Raw genomic sequence first — 18,846 nt, 5'->3', positions numbered from 1 at the left:
ATTCATATCAAAAATCATCTCCCTAATTATACAAGATGGATCACGTATCTAGTTCAAATTCCTTAAACTCCGACAGCTATTCCGATATGGATATTCACCTGAATTCCGAAGACAGTGTAACCGGAATGGATCAACCAATCAGCCATCACCCATTCTGGATGAATTGGGGATGGGTTCGTAGCCTACTTAATTATTGGAGACAAGAAGAAGGCGATCCCTTCCATCCACCACATTGCCCTCTTGGCGAAGAACTTGAAGCACTTACCGGCGAACCTGTTCGTAATACCATTTTCTCTCTCATCTCCAGAATATCTCGTCATGATCATATACTCTCTCAAATTATGGATCTTATTCATCCGCTAGTCCGAACCGCCAATCATCCCGGTGTAGTAGAAGAAGTCAACGAGCTTCGCGCTCGGGTAGTGGCTTTGGAGAATATGGTGCAAAGGTTACAAGCACCAGCAGCATCACCGGCATCAACAGTACCACCGACAACAACACCAACAGTACCATTACCACCACCAACAACATCCGCATCGCAAACCTCAACTTCACAATCTGTTCCACAAGCATCAACGTCATACGCACCGTAGTTACCAAGAAATACCAGCAACAATAACCGATGAAGTATTAACTCATTTTCCCTGAAGAAATTTTATGTATATTTAATATATATGAATTTTGAAATCAAAATAAATCTTTTCGTACCAAGTTATTACTTGTGAATCTTAACTGGTAGGTACTACTCGGTTAATTCATATTACTAATATGCTATGATGTACATCCTTCGTTAATGACTTAACCATCGTTAACTACAATCTCTGTTTCCAACTCAATGAATTCCATTTCATAATAAACTAAGTATATTATTCAATTATATGGTTGATTTTATACTTTCATCTTCGATGTATTCGAAACTTTCTAGAAAACATCATTCATACCTTGCGAAGTTAGCAAGAGTTCCATGAGCACCAACATGATTCACTGAAAAAATATCAATAAAACTGAGTATTGATTACATTAGTGAAATACTCCGTAAAGATTATTAAATCTTTAATGTTTTAGAGATTATTCATTTCTAATTCAAGTCAAAAATCAAATGAGCTTAATATGATATTAACTCATCAAATCTGTATTACATCTGAAGAAAATATACATACATATATTTTCATAAAAACGGTAATAAAAATTCTTTTGTACAAAATATTACTTGTGAAATCTTTAACGGGTAGGTAATTCCCGGGAAATATATAAGTTCACAATTAATATGTTATACTGTACATTCTTCAACTTTGATTCAAAAATTATTAACTATGCTCACAGCGATATACAATCATTTCCATACAAATTCAATTACATATTCTGATATTGACGGATCAGAATAAAAGTCAAGATTTAACGGGTGACATCATTCTTAAATCTCTACATCTTTCAAAGCTATACTTTGACTTCAAAAATGTGAAAGATCCTTTAGCATTGTTATTACTGAAAATAACCTTAAAATTTCAAAGCTATCTTTGATCTTCCGAAAAATAACCTTTCAAAGCTAACAAAAAAAATAACCTTTCAAAGCTATCTTTTCAAAAAAAAAAAAAAAAAACCTTGCAATTTCTTTTCAAAGTATCCAGTATTATCAACCAGTCAACGACGACCTTTCAGACTTGTAACTTTGGTATATATTTTTTTTCGGGGAATCTTTCATGTTCCACCACATTAGCAGTAAATTTACCAACAACTTCATTGATCTTTGACCTTCCGAAAAATCCTTATACTCATTGAAACCGTATCATGTACTCATCCACATCTTGTAACGGCAATTGCCATACCAACTCTCGGGAAATAGCAATCAGTATTTTGAAATCTTGTAGCACGTCTACGCCAACAGTTATATGTGTACATATAACGTCTACCTCCTGGACTTACATACTTCGAATGTGAAGTTTCCGAAAAACACCCCAAACTACGAAACTAGTTCTCCGAATTTTGGAAAAATGTTGATGAAGCAGCAAAAACTATAAACAACCTTAACAGTCAAAAGTTTGATGATAAAGAACAGTATGGTGGTAAAGCTGAGAAAAAGAGAAGGTTTGGAATTGAAAAACGGATTGAACAGACCATGAAGGAGGCTGTGAACAAATCACAAAGACTAAATCGACCTTCAAAGAATCCAAATGATTCATAGTCTGCTGAAATCATTAGCGAATACCTTGCTCCTTAATCTAAAACATTTGCGGACAATATTCTTCATCATGATCTTATCTTAAATATTAGAAATTCTAAGATATCATCATATCTTTCATTATAAATATCCTCCATATTTCTGGAGATAATTCCATAATCATTCTTATCGGAAATCAATTTTCTCCTTATGATATCTGTGTTACATCATAAAAGAAACTATTTTAGTTTCTAAATTCTAAAACCTTCGAGTTTAAAATATGAATATTTTTGAAGTAGTATTGGGAATTGAAGCATGAGTTATAGTATAATATAATGACACTTGATCAACGTGATTATATTACAGTAAGTCATGCTGAGTTTCTAATGGAACGTGATAAAGGTTCACAGATCCCACCCTCATCATGAACCATGTTACATAACTCTTTCATTTTATTTAACCTCCAAACGTATCAAGAAAATATTTTTCTTGATGATTCGGTCTTTTTCGGATATTCTGGTAATTTGACAAGTCAGATTGTGCCATTACCATTTCTTTCTTAGAACATTAACTATGTTCATTTCAAAATCTATACCTACGAATTTTGGACTATTATTCGCTTGACTTAAAGTCGGGAAGAGAAAACGAAATCATGAAGCTCCGAAATATAATGGAAAATATAAAGCCCAAAAACAACCCCGAAATTACAAACCGTGTATATCGATGCGTATAGCAATATAAAGACACGGGAGAATGAAAAACACTATAACCCCAAGGTAATAGTAGAAGAAAATAACCTCCTCTGGTGGTAGATGAAAAAAAAGAATGAAGGATACGATAGCCAAGAAAATATCAAGAATCAGAACAGGATTAAGCATTTTCACAATCTATTAAGAAGTATGAAATAAGAAAGAAGATTATAGAAGTGGTGAAAATAAATGAAAGGGAAGAGGTCAATTTATAGCAAAATATCAGACATAGCAATCGAGGCAGATTACGCATTTAATCAAAGGAAATCCTAATTTCCTTAAATTTCGAAGAATCAAATCTTATTTAAATTATGAAGATTTTCTATTCCTTAAATTCCGGAAATCAATCGTTACTACATCAAGAGATAAGACGAATCTCTATTCTCCATTTCACTCTATTACGATAACTTCTCTCATACGCTTCGAATAATCGGATTGTTTTATCCATATTATTTAACGGTGATAAAACTCTATTTATCAACACATGTACGACATGAAAACATTTTTATTGTTAGTCATGACGACCTCACTCAAATTTCGGGACGAAATTTCTTTAACGGGTAGGTACTGTGATGACCCGAAAATTTCTGACCAAATTTAAACTTAATCTTTGTATGATTAACATTTCCGACACGATAAGCAAAGTCTGTAAAACTGAATCTCAAAATTTTTAAACTATTCAAATACCTTTCGGTTGTTCTCGACGATTCGCGAACAATTATATGTAAATAGATACATATATACTATAACTTAAAAAGGTAACAATGTATTAATTGTTTGATACCGTACATTAAACTTATTGGTTTAAATATCTATTTGAACATATATGATAAGTTGGAATTGTAATTGTATGAATAACTTGCGATGTGTACTTAAAACGTGTTTATGAATATTAACTTGGTTATTAAACGTTTTGATTTAAAACAATATTATTAAATTTACTTTGATAGATAACGAGACGATAATTTATAGAAGTAAATGACCAAAACACTCGAATGTATAAGTTATATTTCGAGTGATATAATTTATGGATAGTTAAGTCTATATTTTGACAAATGTACGAGTCACGAAAGGTAAAGTGCCAGTTTTCTCAGTGTACGTAAGGACGTTCGAAAAACCGGAACCGGGACATAAGTCGTGTGACAACGTACGACTTATCGGAACAAAAATTACAAATCAACTATGCACGTGAATTTAATATAATATATAATTAATTATATAAATTGTATATATTATATTTATATTTATTTAATATGTCGACAAACTAGAAGTTAAAACAGATGTGAGCTGGATTTACGGGCCATGCGATCGCATGGCATTTACCCACAAAACCCATGCGATCGCATGGGGTCAGATTTCAGGAAAAGTCTATAAATTCGATCGAGTTCTGGCATAATGCACACACACATATCCATCTATATTACACTGTATTATATTTATAATTTATATTATTATTATTATTATTAATATTAAGATTATTAATATTAATCTTATTATTATTATTAATATTAATCTTATTATTATTATTATTATTATTATTATTATTATTATTATTATTATTATTATTATTATTATTATTATTATTATTATTATTATTATTATTAATATTAATACATAAAATACTACGACGAGGTTATGAGCGTGTCACTTTCAAAACGAGTTTACGAGCAAGCTAAAGCTAAGGAAATTGTGGGTTATTGCCAAGGAGGTTATGGGTAATGTTCGGGGGTATATTTATGAATCAAACCTAGTGTTTATCATCTCCGTTACGTCTACATACTTTTCTACAATATTGAATCTCAATATTAATACGTAAGCATTTATATTTTATATTTTATAAATTAATAGTGTATACATACTAGTGCTCGAGTGTATATATTTATACCTGCTTGTATACTAAATTTCGTCGTTAAACAGTTTATAATGAATCACGAATTAAATACATATATTAATGGTAAAAGGTATATGATATACATGTTTTCGGAAAGCTGACGAAAAATCAATAACTTTTCATTTAGATATCGGATAGTTTCGAAGAACGAATCAAAAGATATGGTCAACTGAATTATAATTGACGTTAATTGAAATTACTTTTGAATCTGCAATTAGGATTTAAACAACTTGTTTACGAGATTGATAAAATGGATTTTTGAATATTACCACCTGAGTAAATGAATCCTTATATAAAACACGTCTCGTTTGGTTAAACAACTGTCAAAATTGACTTTTTGAAACGACTTTGGATAACTTTTGTGTGTCGATCTCGAGCATTAGGATTGTGATACACTATGACCTGACCTAGCTTGATAGACATTTATTGACCAACATATGTTCTCTAGGTTGAGATCTACGATTATTTGATATTTCGAGTTTCGGTCACATTTTGGTGAACAACTTTATATGCTGCTAAGGTGAGTTTCATTGCTCCCTTTTTAATTGCTTTTGCAATATATATTTTTGGGCTGAGAATACATGCAATTTATTTTAAACGCAATGGATACAAGTACATACTTAATTCTACACTGAGTTTGAACCGAAAATCCCTTAGCTTTGGTAACTAGTAGCTGCCAGTACATAGGATATGGACTGGTGAGCGCGAATAATAGTATATGGATCCATAGGGCTTGACATCCCCGTCCGAGCTAGAGCGCTAGCCTTTTAACAGAAGTGTGTTATTTGAGTTTAGGACACGTTGGTTTGCGTGTATTAAAACGAATGGGGTATTTATCATTATAACGTTAAAGCTTAGTTACCAGGGTGCTCTGTTATGTCGAATCTATTGATAAACGTTTCTGGATGAAACAACTGAAATCTTGTGATCCACTTTTATATACAGATTATGCGAAACACTAAAACTATGAACTCACCAACCTTTGTGTTGACACTTGTTAGCATGTTTATTCTCAGGTTCCCTAGAAGTCTTCCGCTGTTTGCTTATATGTTAGACAAGCTATGTGCATGGAGTTTTACATGGCATATTTTTCAAGGAAACGTTGCATTCACCAAATCATCACCATGTATCTTATTTTGACTGCATTGTCAACAGAAGTACTGTTGTAAACTATTATTTATGGTGATTGTCTATATGTAGAAATAATCAGATGTCGAAAACCTTTGATTTAAATATTCATTTATGGTGTGCCTTTTTAAAAGAATGCAATGTTTACAAAACGTATCATATAGAGGTCAAATACCTCGCAATGAAATCGATGAATGACGTGTTCGTCCATATGGATTTGGAGCGATCGTCACAAAAAAACTCTCTCCCCCTTGTTGAGCTCCAAACCGTCGGCTAGCACCTCCATATGGAGTGTTTTGGTTTTCATTTTCTCACTACTTCATTCTTGTATTCTCTCATTCAAACACACACTTGATTTTCTCTCAACTTTTTCCTCTCTTTTTCTCTCTAGTTCTTGTAAGTAACTTGACTTTTTTTCTCTTCCTTTCTTCTTGCTAAAACCGAATTCAAACACCCCATAATCATCACCATTCTTTGATTGTTATAATCTTTTGTTAGTTGTAGTTGTTACTTGATTATTGTTGTTACTTACTTTCATGTTACAAGAATAAACTTTCTAGTTTGATTCTTCATATTAATCTTGTATTTTCAAGAACATACAAGAACTAACTTCCTAGTTATGTTCTACATACATTATGTCAAAATATTTAAAGTTCTTGTGTTGTAACTCATACTTAAAGTACATGAAGTGAACTTAATGTTTACTTTCTAAATCTTTAAAGTATGAAACTCATGAACTTAATTACTTGTTTACTTAGCTATTTACTTCATTTACTTGCACTTTAATTTCATGATTTATGTTATTATTGGTCAAATGTTACTAGTTAACTTTGATCTCATTAATCTTGAACTAAAAGTTAACTTGAAAGTTCAAGAACACACAAATAAGTTTTCTTTAAATATAACTTTGTATACTTATGCTTGATCTAGACTTTTGAGTCTTGGATCTTCAAGATCTAACTAAGAACTATGTTCTACATCTTAAGATCTTGATTAGTTAGTTTACTTTCAAGTTTGTAACTTATTATTAGTCTTAAAGTTCATGTATGTGTTAGATCTAAGACTTTGATGTAACTTTGGTTCATCAAACTTCATACAACTCTTAAGTGAGTTGTGCTTCATGTCTTAGACTTGCACTAGGGTTATGATGGTCAAAACTTGGTAAATATGATGTAAACACATCAATTAGTTGTATACTTAAAGCTATAGGCATCAAGGATGAGAACCATGATGAACATCAAACACCAAACCCACCGGAATCCATTATTTTTCTGCCTACTGTTCCCTGCCTAATGTTCTGCTATTTCTGTAACAGACCAGTAGACCTGGGCTGTTGTGATTATGATTTTCAAATAGATTTTTTCGATTAGATAACTTTTCATATAGGACTCGTCTTAATCCGAGTTACGGTTTAGGATTTATGGCCCTCTGATCGACACTATGTCCTTTTAACGTTGTGCAGAAATTTCTGACCTACTCGCACTTAGACCGTCGTCACGGTCAAACGAAGACGAGTTTGCTTCTGTAAATTTTACCACACTTAAGGGACTCATATATAGAGCCATGGCCACTGGTCTCACCTTAATTCAATAAGGGTAGAGGCCGTGGTGACTGACTGAAATCAGCCTTTGTTTTAAACTACTTTCATGAACGAAACCTACTTTACACCTTTTGTTAAATGATGAATGATGATGACCCTTAAGACCTTATTTACATACTTTTAAACCTATTAAGACGATTTACTGACTTAGTACTATTTGCCTTAGGTTGCACACCTTTTCCGAACCGACTTTACGACTACATTATCATTGTGAGTTATAGCATTCCCTTTTTACTTTAACTTATTTTGGGAACTGAGAATACATGCGGATTTTATGTTTTACATACTAGGCACGAGTACTTAAACATATATATGTGTGGGTTATACAACGGCATAAACATTCCCTTTAGCTCGGTAACGTTTAATCATTGGTTTTTGAACCGGTGAACGCGAATCTTAGATATGGATCCATAGGATTTGACATCCCCACTCGGGCTAGTCGCGCTAGCATTTAACGAGTGTTTAATACTTCGTAGACATACGCACTTGCCAAGTGTACTTTCAGGGGGTATAAACGTTAAGTTAGTTACCAAGTGCCCACGGTTAACATATATTTATCATACTGTTTTGAAACGCTCTTTGTAGCACTGAAATCTCGTGGCCTACCTTACATACTGTTATACTTAAACTATAGCTCACCAACCTTTCTGTTGACGTTTTAAAGCATGTTTTTCTCAGGTGCGTGAGGTTAGCTTCCGCTGTGTACTAGTCGTGCTGTAGACACCCGCTGCTTAGAGTTGTCGTCGCATGAACTACTTTACCTTGCATTCAAACTTTAGTACTTTTGAACTATGACTTGTAACGATCATTGTGGTCACATACACTTATTATTTGCTTCTACTTAGTGAAGCATGCTTTTGGAATGTAAAACATTCGATGTTGGTTTAGACATCACCTTATTGATGAATGCAAACTCTTTTTGAAAACGCATATAGTACTTAACCTTGTAATGATCCTGTTGTTGATGATTCGTATACGATGGTTTTGTACGGGGCATCACAATCCATATAATGGTTTTTTTATACACATCACAGCTCAAGCAGACAACTCCTTACCATATCTATGCTTTCTATGTAATGACGCTTTAGTTAGCAAGAATATGCACATGCTTGCCAAATCTATGCTTTGAATGTAATTGCCATTAATGTTACAAAAAAATTAGTACTAAACGTGTCGTAGCAATGTGAGGCCGGACTTTTTCTAGTTATAATTATAATTATAATTATATTGGTATTATATTATTTTATATTATATTAGTACTAAATGTGTCGATTTATTGGCGTTTCATACTATTTTTTTCTTTTTTTATCAACCTACTTATTATTGGTCAGAGGTCCCATCGGAAACAATTTTTTTATCCATAGAACATTGAGAGGGATGACTTTCTCTAATCTTAGGGTGTTTCACTCTGGGTAAATAAATGACTTCTCTTTATTCTATGATAGAGGAAAAATTGTCTGCATCTTACCTTCACATACCTCATTTGTGTGAGATTGAGTTTTGTCTATGTTGTTGTTGTAGTACTATATGTATCTATCTATATCTATATCTATATGTCTATAGTTCTATAATATATAATCAAAACTATAGTTTATTTCAACTTTATCTCAGAAATGTAATTTCCATAGATCCTTTTGAATTTGTTTTAATGGAAAATTATCCCTTGTTAATTAACAAAGAAAAGTATATTGAATATCATTTGTTAAATCGTAAAAACGTTTTAGAGTTTTAATCACTTGAATCCAATAATTTGCTTGAGATCTAACGGACCAACCAGAGCGTGACATGTGGCGCGACAATTACATGTGATTGAAAAAAAAAGTTCAAAAATTTTTTTTTTTTGAAAAATTAATTTAAAAAAAAAATTTGAATTTTTTTTTTTAATTTTTTTATTTAAATTTGCAATTCAAATGCAATCACATGTGATTGTAAAACCCAATCACATGTAATTGTAAAACACAATCACATGTGATTCTGCATGTCAAATCCAATCACATGTGATTGAAAAAAATCAATTTTTTTTAAAAAAAAATTTCAACCGGAAACAAACTCTAATTTGGTGATTTGATCAAGTTTGTTAGCGTTTCGTAATCATTATCTTCAAAATTTCAGATTTTAATTCGGTGATTTGATCAAGTTTTGATCAAAAACTTTGTGTTTAATGGTTTTAGCGCAAACTTACTGAAATTCGTCATTTTACTAATAAAAAAAATTCAATCACAAGTGATTGGATTTGACATGCAGAATCACATGTGATTGGGTTTTACATCACATGTGATTGGCATGCAGAATCACATGTGATTTACTGCATGTCAAATCTAATCACATGTGATTGAAAAAAATAAATTCGAAAAAAAAATTCTCGAAAAAAATTTCAAAAAAAAAAAAATTGAAATTTTTTTTATTTTTTTCAATCACATGTGATTATCGCGCCACGTGTCGCCCTCTAATTGATCCCTTGAATCTCGAGCTAAAAGTTGGTTTCATTTAAATATTCCTCAAATGTTTTAATTAGAATTTTGTCAATTTATTTTTATTTTATTTTCTAAAAAAAAATATGGATTGATTTTATCCGAATACCTCGATGCTGATATACACATGCTACATTGATTTCGTTCCAAATCTAAAGTACGGAAAAACACATGTAACTAATTTCCTATACAGTATGCAATCGCTTTACTCCACATTGTTTCGTTACTCTCATGTCTTCTTATCGCCAATTTCAATAACTCCCTTTAAACAACGAACTCTTGTTCTTGTTCAACACACTTTCCGTACAAGAAGAAACTTTTCGGGTCGTACCATTTACCTGGAATTAATGGAACCTGACCACGTCACCGGAAAATGGTACTCTGTTCCCGACCTCCGTCTTCGAGATCATTACTTCACCGTCCCACTTGATTATTCTCGTTCTCGTTCTCAATCCCCCAAAATCTCCGTTTTCGCTCGGGAAGCCGTTGCCGGTAATTTCAATTCCTATTTAATTGCACATTTATTTATTTTATTCATTCTTTAAAATAAATAAATGAATAATTACAGTAACTAAGTTGAAATTATACTGCTATTATGGGAAAATTGCTCTACTAATCTTTCTTAAACTACATTGCCAAATAGATTAACATTAGTATTACGATTATACTGCTATTATTCGATGGACGTAGCATACAGACATCATCCGATGACTCTTATGCACGGTTGCAAACGACTCAGTCTTGTGTCGGCCGTTTGGTGACTAGTCCGTCCAGAGGCGAAACTAGTATTTTTTTCACCGGGGACAAAAAAAAATTTTTAACCGTAGCAATTTTTGTGGACAAAATTTGAAGATTTTTGGGCAAAAGTTGGAGATTTTGGAGCAAAATTTGAAGATTTTGGGGCAAAAGTTGGAGAATTTGGGGCAAAATTTGAAGGTTTTGGGGCAAAATATGTAGGTTTGGGGGCAAAAAAAAAAATCCACCGGGGGCAAAGTCGAAAAACCCAAAATTTTTACACTGAAAAAAAAATCCACCGGGGGCGCCCGCCCCCCTGCCCCATACCATCTTCGCCCCTGAGTCCGTCCCATCTTCGTCTCGAACGTCTAGGTCAAAAGTACAAATTGGTGAGTATCGGTCAAAACTTGGTCAGAGTCAAAAGTCAGAAAGTTGGTCAAATTGGTTTGGCTCTGTTTCGCTCCACTTTCCCTGTCATCGTTTCCGGTTCGGGTTGTTACGATGTTGTGGTCGTCGTTGTCACTTCGAAACACTGGCGATTTTAGGAACAGAATTCAATGGGGTCCTCCAGAATCCGAATAATAATTTGTAAAATTTTTCCCCAAAATTACTTCAACAAAACTATCAATTTTAAAAATATATGGGGTCCTATCTTTAAATTTAGTGGTGTCCTTTAAAATGTTAGTAGTAATTTATAAAAAGAAATTATAATATAGTGGGGTCCAAGGATCCCATTGCTTTGTATGTACAGTCGGCTCTGCTTCGAAAAATGAGGTTTACGGGTGTGGTCTCTTGAGGGCTTTTCGAATTCCTGTCCTTTGGTTTGGTCTGTTAATTGGGGGACTTCTTCGGTTTGCTGGTATCAGGGTAGGTGTTCTTGGGTTTCCTGGTGGACGCAGCTTGCTGGTTTGCTGACGATCGGGTGCTGCTCTTTGTGACAGGACGGTGAGGTGGTGGATCTGGAGGTCTTTACCGAGCTTATTCGGGCTTGAGGGGTTGTTTATCTATAGGTCCGAATCTAGGCAGTGCTGCAGCTTGTTTGTTTTTAGCTGATTGTTTTTATATCTTATTGCATCGGTGTTTGTTAGACTTCAATATGGTTCACATACATGTATCTTTCAATGTTTGTAGGCTCTGGCTGTATGTGTGGTCACGAACTACGGATCATCAGATCTGCTCAATTATGTATTCTGCCTGATCTTTATATATATATATATATATATATATATATATATATATATATATATATATATATATATATATATATAGAGAGGGGCAGGATCAATGGGGAAGTAACCAATCCGGGGGAAGCGGGGGGAAGCAGAATCAATGCCTTCGGGAAAGGTCGGGTCAACGCCGGTCAAAAGTCAAAAATTCGTTCAAAAATGGTCAAAAGTCGGTCAAATTGGTCAAAACTGATGTAGTTTATTGTTACTTTTTTGTATTATATTAACGATAATAGCGATTATGGTTACAAACTGGTCAACGGAGGTTTTTTGGCTTTAAAATATGTGTGTGTGTGTATGTGTGTATGTGTGTGTACGCGCATGTATAAAAGTCAACCTCAGTCAACTTCCGTCTCGACCCCCGTATCGACGTTTTAAGGTTCCGACCGTTTCGACCCGGCTTGCGTTTTTTTCAACCTTGATGGGATGGGTTTGGTGAGTTTTTAAGGGACACATGGGGTTTGGGTGACCCTGATGATCTACACTTATTGAAAATATTATTAGAATTTTCTAGTTTTTGCCTCTAAAAGGTTTATTTTATAGTATAATTGTCAAAGAAAAACTTGTTAGGATATAGAAAATTTTTTGTTTGATGATTGAGCTTGTGAAAGCTAGAAAATCAGTTTAGAGTAAAAGCTGAGATGTTAACTTTGTGCAATTCTTGACGTTTCAATTTCTTCGTTTTCGTTATGCAGTTGGAAAAGAAGATGAATCTATGCCGTACCTTTTATTTTTACAAGGTGGGCCAGGTTTTGAAGCACCAAGGCCTACCGAATTAAGTGGCTGGCTGAGTAAAGCATGTGAAGAACATCGAGTTATTCTGTTGGATCAGGTCTGTTTTTTTTTTAGCGTCTTTTGTATAATCCCTTTATTTATTATTATTATTATTGTTTTTAATATAGGTAGACACATAACTATGCTTGTCATATTGTATGATGCTGTTTAATGTCCCTATGATACAGCGAGGAACAGGGTTGTCAACTCCTCTAACAACATCGTCAATGTTGCAAATGAAGTCTGCACAAGAGTTAGTTGATTACTTGAAATACTTTCGAGCCGATAATATTGTGAATGATGCTGAATTCATTAGAAAAAAACTTATTCCCAATCAAGGTCCTTGGAAGGTTCTGGGTCAGGTATGAAAACTATTCATGTTTTTGTATAATTTCTTTGTAATATTATTTTAAAGGAACACACAATTACTATGATTATACACATATGTCCTAGGCTAGAACTGAACTCATAATCTCTTGGTTGCAAGGTCAATTTTGATACCACTAGGTCAACGTGGTCTAAACACTTCGGTTTAAGTTCTATTTAGGGTAACACACTTTGTTTGCATCTAAAAAATGACAGAGAACTATTGTAAGTTTATATGGGTAATCTTATAAGTTAACCGGCTATCACCTTTTGAGGCTCGCCAGAAAAGGTCAACATGGTCAAAGTTACTTTAGTGTGTTATCTTGCATAACCATTTTATGTAGTCAAGGTTGTAAAAGTCGCGAGTCGAGGACGAGTCGTCGGGACCTTGGAGGGAAGTTAGTCGGGACCTTGGAAGGACGAGTCGGACATCGACCAACGTTGAATTTTAGTAATAAATAAATTACAGATCTATATATTACACATAATATTTCAAACATGATGTGGCACAAGATCAAATTTTAAAAAATATAAATTTTTATATCTAACTTTGACTGTACCCGACTAGGTCTGGCTCGGCCGACTCAGCCCGATTTTGGCCGACTTTGACCCGACTTTTTAATGTTGACCAACTTTTAAGGCGTTTTTGGGCGAGCCGGGACGGGCTAGTCCCTAAACGCATCGGCCAACTTTTACAACATTGCTTGTTATTTTCTTGTATAGAGTTTTGGTGGCTTTTGTGGAGTGACGTACCTGAGTTTTGCACCGAAAGGATTAAAAGAAGTCTATTTGACAGGCGGAATTCCACCAATCGGAGATGGATGCACCGCAGAGGCGGTGTACAACGCTTGCATCGGTCCAATCATCACCCAGAACGAAAAATACTACAAAAGATACCCTCAAGACATCGACATTATTCGTGAAGTTATAACGCATTTGGCCGAGTCCGAAGGAGGCGGGGTGAGGAGATTTATAAACAATTTTTATATTCGGTTTTTCGAAAACGTAATTGATACGTTAGTTTCTCACCTTTTAATGTGTGTGTGTGTGTTTTATAGGTTTCTCTACCGTCTGGTGGTATATTGACTCCCCGGGGGCTACAACTACTTGGCTTGACGGGTTTAGGGTCTAACTCGGGGTTTGAGCGCTTACACTACTTGTATGACATCATCATTCACTCGATTTTATTCATTAATAACATAGTTGAGCATCTCTCTACTCGGGGAGTACTCGGTCGGGACTTTAGATAAGTAATCTGCAATTCGAGGATTAATCGGATTGTACTTTTTAGACTTTTCAAAAAAATTAAAATTGTATGTGTGAAAATAGAAGAAATCCATAATCATAAACTTTAACGAAATCGTCTAAAAAAATAAATATAACTGTTCATTTACTCAAACTCTAATTTTTTAGCTTAAAACTCATATTGAAATGTAAAATGTTGACCGATTTTGACTTTGACCGAATTTGACCAACAATTCTAATTTTGACCAATAAACCAACATTGACCTATTAATCAAACGGATTTTCTAAAATTGGATTGGTATGTCTTTAAAAAGGAGCAGTCGGAAATTTAGTTGGGAGTAATCGGGGTTTTTACAACAGTGATTAATACTCATGTCTGTCCCCCATAAAAAAAAAATGCAACTTATAACTTGGATAATGGTGTTTATATGTTAATCGAACGGTTGATTGCATGAAAACATAATCCCTATGTTCAACTTCTAATTCAGGTATCCAAATTTTGTTTAACATCAAATTTAATATGAGGTAACCGGTTAACTATATCCATGTAGTTTTTAAATTGATTGATTTTGTGACCCGTTCTTAGGTTTGAGAGAGTTTGGGACCCGGTGATAGTTCCTGGAGCAAAGAAACAAATCAGTTATTACTTCCTGAATTCTGTAAGACCACATTTTTCTTCTATTTCTATCTTTTTGTATCTGTAAATATCCATTCACTGATATATTACAAATTTTTAGTTTGAAAAGTGGCTCTCGTTCGATACTAATCCGTTATACGCTCTTATGCACGAGTCTATATATTGTCAGGTGAGTCCATAGTAAAACTTATAGCCATTTTATATTAATTATTTATCTAAATATATCTGTATATCTGTACATATTTCTTATTATTTCAATATATCTGTATAATTAATAATTAAACGACCATTAATTGATTGTAACGTGAAGGGAGCTGCATCACAATGGGCTGCACACAGAGTAAGAAAAGAACATGATGATAAGTTTGATGCAGTAAAAGCTGCTAAAGAAGGCCGGCGCGTTTTGCTCACAGGAGAGGTAAGAAACAGTTTTTTTTTTTTTTCTCATTTTTGCAATAATTTTAATTTTAAAGGTATTTGACCATTCTACCCTTGCTTTGTTATGCAGATGGTCTTCCCATGGATGTTTGATGAAATTCATGCGTTAAGACCATTCAAAGAAGCAGCAAATTTGTTGGCTGAGACGAATGATTGGCCTCCTTTATATAACAAAACAGCACTCAATAATAACAAGGTACACTTAGTTTTTCGATGCTATAATGCCCAAAAAAATAAAAAAATCTTAAAATGTTTTCCATAACATCCTTTGCTGCTAACAAAGTTTCTCTTTTTTTCGCCAAAAAAAAGGGATATATTTATTTTTCTGATTTGTGTTTTTTTCTTTGTTTTGATATTGATAATTTTTTGTGAATTACTGGATAGGTGCCTGTTGCTGCTGCGGTGTATTATGAAGATATGTATGTTAACTTTGACATTGCTATGAAGACGGCTGCAGAGATAGCAGGCATCAGGCTATGGGTGACCAATGAATACATGCACTCTGGTCTTCGTGATGGTGCGACTCATGTTTTGGATCATTTGATGGGATTGTTAAATGGTAAAAAACCTCTCTTTTGACATTCAATGCCCAAGAGCTTTTTTCTTTTTAAGTTTAAAGACTCTTTTTTAAGCACAAAAACTGTAAGATTTATTGAAAGCTAGCAATCGTCCCTCTAAATATACTAACAAATACATTTATTTTCTTGCACTTTATGTTAAATCTGATGCAAATTTACAAGTCAATTCATTTTAGCCATCAAACTTTTACGGTAGTATTAATATTATGCTTTCCTGTCATGCTTGCCTCTACCAAGTTGCGAAAGAGTGTGAACATGTTTGGAGGGTTTGATTCGTCGGGATCTTAGGTGGGCAGGGCTCGTTTATTTTCTTTTTCAGTTTGGATCTTTATGCCATATGTTTGTGGGTGTTGTTTATTTTTGTTTTTAGTTTGGTTAGGGTGTTGTTATTTTCGGTTCTCGTCTGCGTTTTGTATGTTTGCAGGTTTTTTTCATCTTTTGACGAAAGTTGTCATTTCTTTTATATAGTTCGTTTTTTCGAAAACAAACAAGCTTATTTACTAAAAGATCTAACTATGGGACCAACTATGGTAAAAGGATCTGTAAATACTAACGAAAAATCTTCCCTCAAAAAAATGAAGGTAAACATAAATGTGAATCTTCCATCAATATATGAAAGGTCCGAAAAGATACAAAATGGGCCCAAATAAAATGTTGGAAGCTTCGACAAGCCCAACACACCCACTATAGAGGACCTAGGTTATACTTACTACACCAACACTTTGACGTTGGTTAGCCTTTAATTTTATAAATCTTTAGTGCACAATAATTCTTAGGCGACAGTGTCGACCATATATCATTCAGGCGGTATAACCGACCATATATCACTTAGACGGCAGAGCTGACCATATAATACAAGTAACACAAGCGCACTAAGAACTTAAATACAAACTAAGGCTTAACCGGGAAACTTAACAAAGAACACTTTTATTAATACAAAAATATAATTACAATATTACTTACTTATAAGTTTTCTTTTCTCTACTTATAAGCTCTCTCTAACTCACACTGTTCTTACTTCACACCTCACTTCTCACTCCTTACTCACAAATGAAATCAACACCCATATTTATACTACTTCATGGAAACTTGTACACACTAGATTTTTCCATGGATAAATATCAAGATATTTTTACCACATAAAAATATCTAGATTTTTACATTTTAACATCTAGATTTTTCCTCGTATATATATTAATATCTAGATATTTCTTTTACATTTTAATATCTAGATATTTACATACATTACTAATTCCATATTATCTAAATTTGCATTGCATTTTAACATAAAAAACAATTATAACCAACTAACTAAATCAACAAAAAAGCTCAACACAAACGCAGAAACATACAGAACCAAAGAGAAGAAACTCAAGCTTAACATATACCTAAATAGCAAACACCAGCCCACTTAAAACTAAACATGAAGCTCGAAGCCACATTCAAAAACAAGACCGACACGCCAAAAAGACTATTCGTCTGGATCCCCGACACCGTCAACCATTCCATTCATAAAAAACGTTAAACATGTCGGACTCGTACCCCAGGAGATGCTTAACCTTTTTTGGTTTGTTTGTGTTAGTCATGTTCGATGTAGCTTTTTTTATGCTTTTTTTCTTGTCTTTGTTGTTGTTTGTAGTTTTGGTTTGTGAGTGGTCTTGTTGTATTCTCGGGGTCATTTAATCGTCCGGTTTTGCTAGGCTCGGTTGTTATTATCTCGGTTGTTAGGATTTGTTTATTGTTCCAGCGCCTGCCGTGATGTGTGTATCCTGTTTGTCGTGTTCATCTTTCATTAAAGGAGCTTAGTTATTTAATTTTCGTTATTTTCGTAAAGAAAGCCGGTTGATAGAAGACCGATTTGAGATGGTTAATCTCCTAAGAAAACTAAATTGAAAAGAGTCTTTGAACTAAACCAAACTTCTTCATTCATATCCCCTTCCATTAATGAGAGTACATATTTATATTTTTACTAAATAAAACATGCATGAAGTTACAAAATGAAATGCAACGAATTGACCCACTAACCTAGTACAAAGAAATCATGGTAATGCATCTAACCCAACTCCTTCACACGTACTAGTGCTAGCTACTAGCACATACACTACTCGTATTAAAACCACCAGTAATGAACTAGGTGTGTTGTCTGATTTCGAGAAGGTAACTGGTCTGTGTTTCGCTCATGGTGATTTGGTTACTTCGAATCGTGCTATCATGGCTTCCGTTGGCGTTGATGCTGTTGTGGAGGGAGGTCTTAATCAAGATGTTACGACTGATGTGCTTGAGAATGGATGTGGTATCCAATTCAGGAGTTTCGATAATTCGGTGGTTACAATGATTGATTAATCTGGAGGGCAGCCAGTGAAGGAGAAGTCTTCAGTTGGTGTTGATGTTGTTTCGACTAGTGGTGAGAGTAGAGGGTCTCTTAGATTTAAGAAACAGGTTAATGAAGGCAAATCTGTTTGTTTGCAAAATGACGTGGATGTGTGGGACTTTGTTGAAACTTTGTTGGATCTTTTCAAAGAGCCTATTGTTACTGACTTATTTAAGAAAAAGAACCCGAAGTTGAGTATGGACATGGATGGGTTGATGAGAAGGGATGGTGAATTGATCAGGTCTTCAGGCGAAAAGGCTAGTAGTTCTCAAGGTTTGATTGATCGGGGTTTACAACGAACTTCGTCGGTTCCTTTAAACGTGAGTGGTGTTGGATGTGAAGGATATCAAAACAAAGGATTCGGACGAACAGGGGAGCCGTGCCGTGGCCTTGGAAGGCGCGACGCCGCTAGCGTGTGATCAGAGCATCAATTTTTGGAAACGACTGTCCGGAGAAAAGCCTTTGAGGCGCGGCGCGAC

At 34.2% G+C, this 18,846-nt stretch overlaps 1 protein-coding gene across 1 annotated transcript; it reads left to right on the top strand.

Annotated features, from left to right (window-relative positions):
• Positions 1–10,191: 10,191 nt before the first annotated feature.
• On the top strand, positions 10,192–16,122 carry LOC139900748 (uncharacterized). The gene is made up of 10 exons (XM_071883506.1): positions 10,192–10,489; positions 12,654–12,790; positions 12,921–13,094; positions 13,822–14,058; positions 14,157–14,257; positions 14,930–15,002; positions 15,081–15,149; positions 15,291–15,398; positions 15,489–15,614; positions 15,803–16,122. The coding sequence occupies exons 1-10, from the start codon at positions 10,192–10,194 to the stop codon at positions 15,995–15,997; spliced, it is 1,518 nt and encodes a 505-aa protein (XP_071739607.1). The 3' UTR covers positions 15,998–16,122.
• The last annotated feature ends 2,724 nt before the right edge of the window (positions 16,123–18,846 follow it).

The sequence above is a fragment of the Rutidosis leptorrhynchoides genome, chromosome 3 (assembly GCF_046630445.1).
Source record: "Rutidosis leptorrhynchoides isolate AG116_Rl617_1_P2 chromosome 3, CSIRO_AGI_Rlap_v1, whole genome shotgun sequence".
Taxonomy (NCBI): Eukaryota; Viridiplantae; Streptophyta; class Magnoliopsida; order Asterales; family Asteraceae; genus Rutidosis; species Rutidosis leptorrhynchoides.
This window is presented reverse-complemented; position numbering and strand designations above follow the sequence as displayed.

Bases quoted from the DNA above. Each gene is read 5' to 3' on its own strand.
- LOC139900748 (XM_071883506.1), top strand. From the start codon at position 10,192: ATGCAATCGCTTTACTCCACATTGTTTCGTTACTCTCATGTCTTCTTA. The intron at 12,791-12,920 runs GTCTGTTTTTTT...CCTATGATACAG, and splicing joins GAGTTATTCTGTTGGATCAG to CGAGGAACAGGGTTGTCAAC. The intron at 15,399-15,488 runs GTAAGAAACAGT...TTTGTTATGCAG, and splicing joins GCGTTTTGCTCACAGGAGAG to ATGGTCTTCCCATGGATGTT.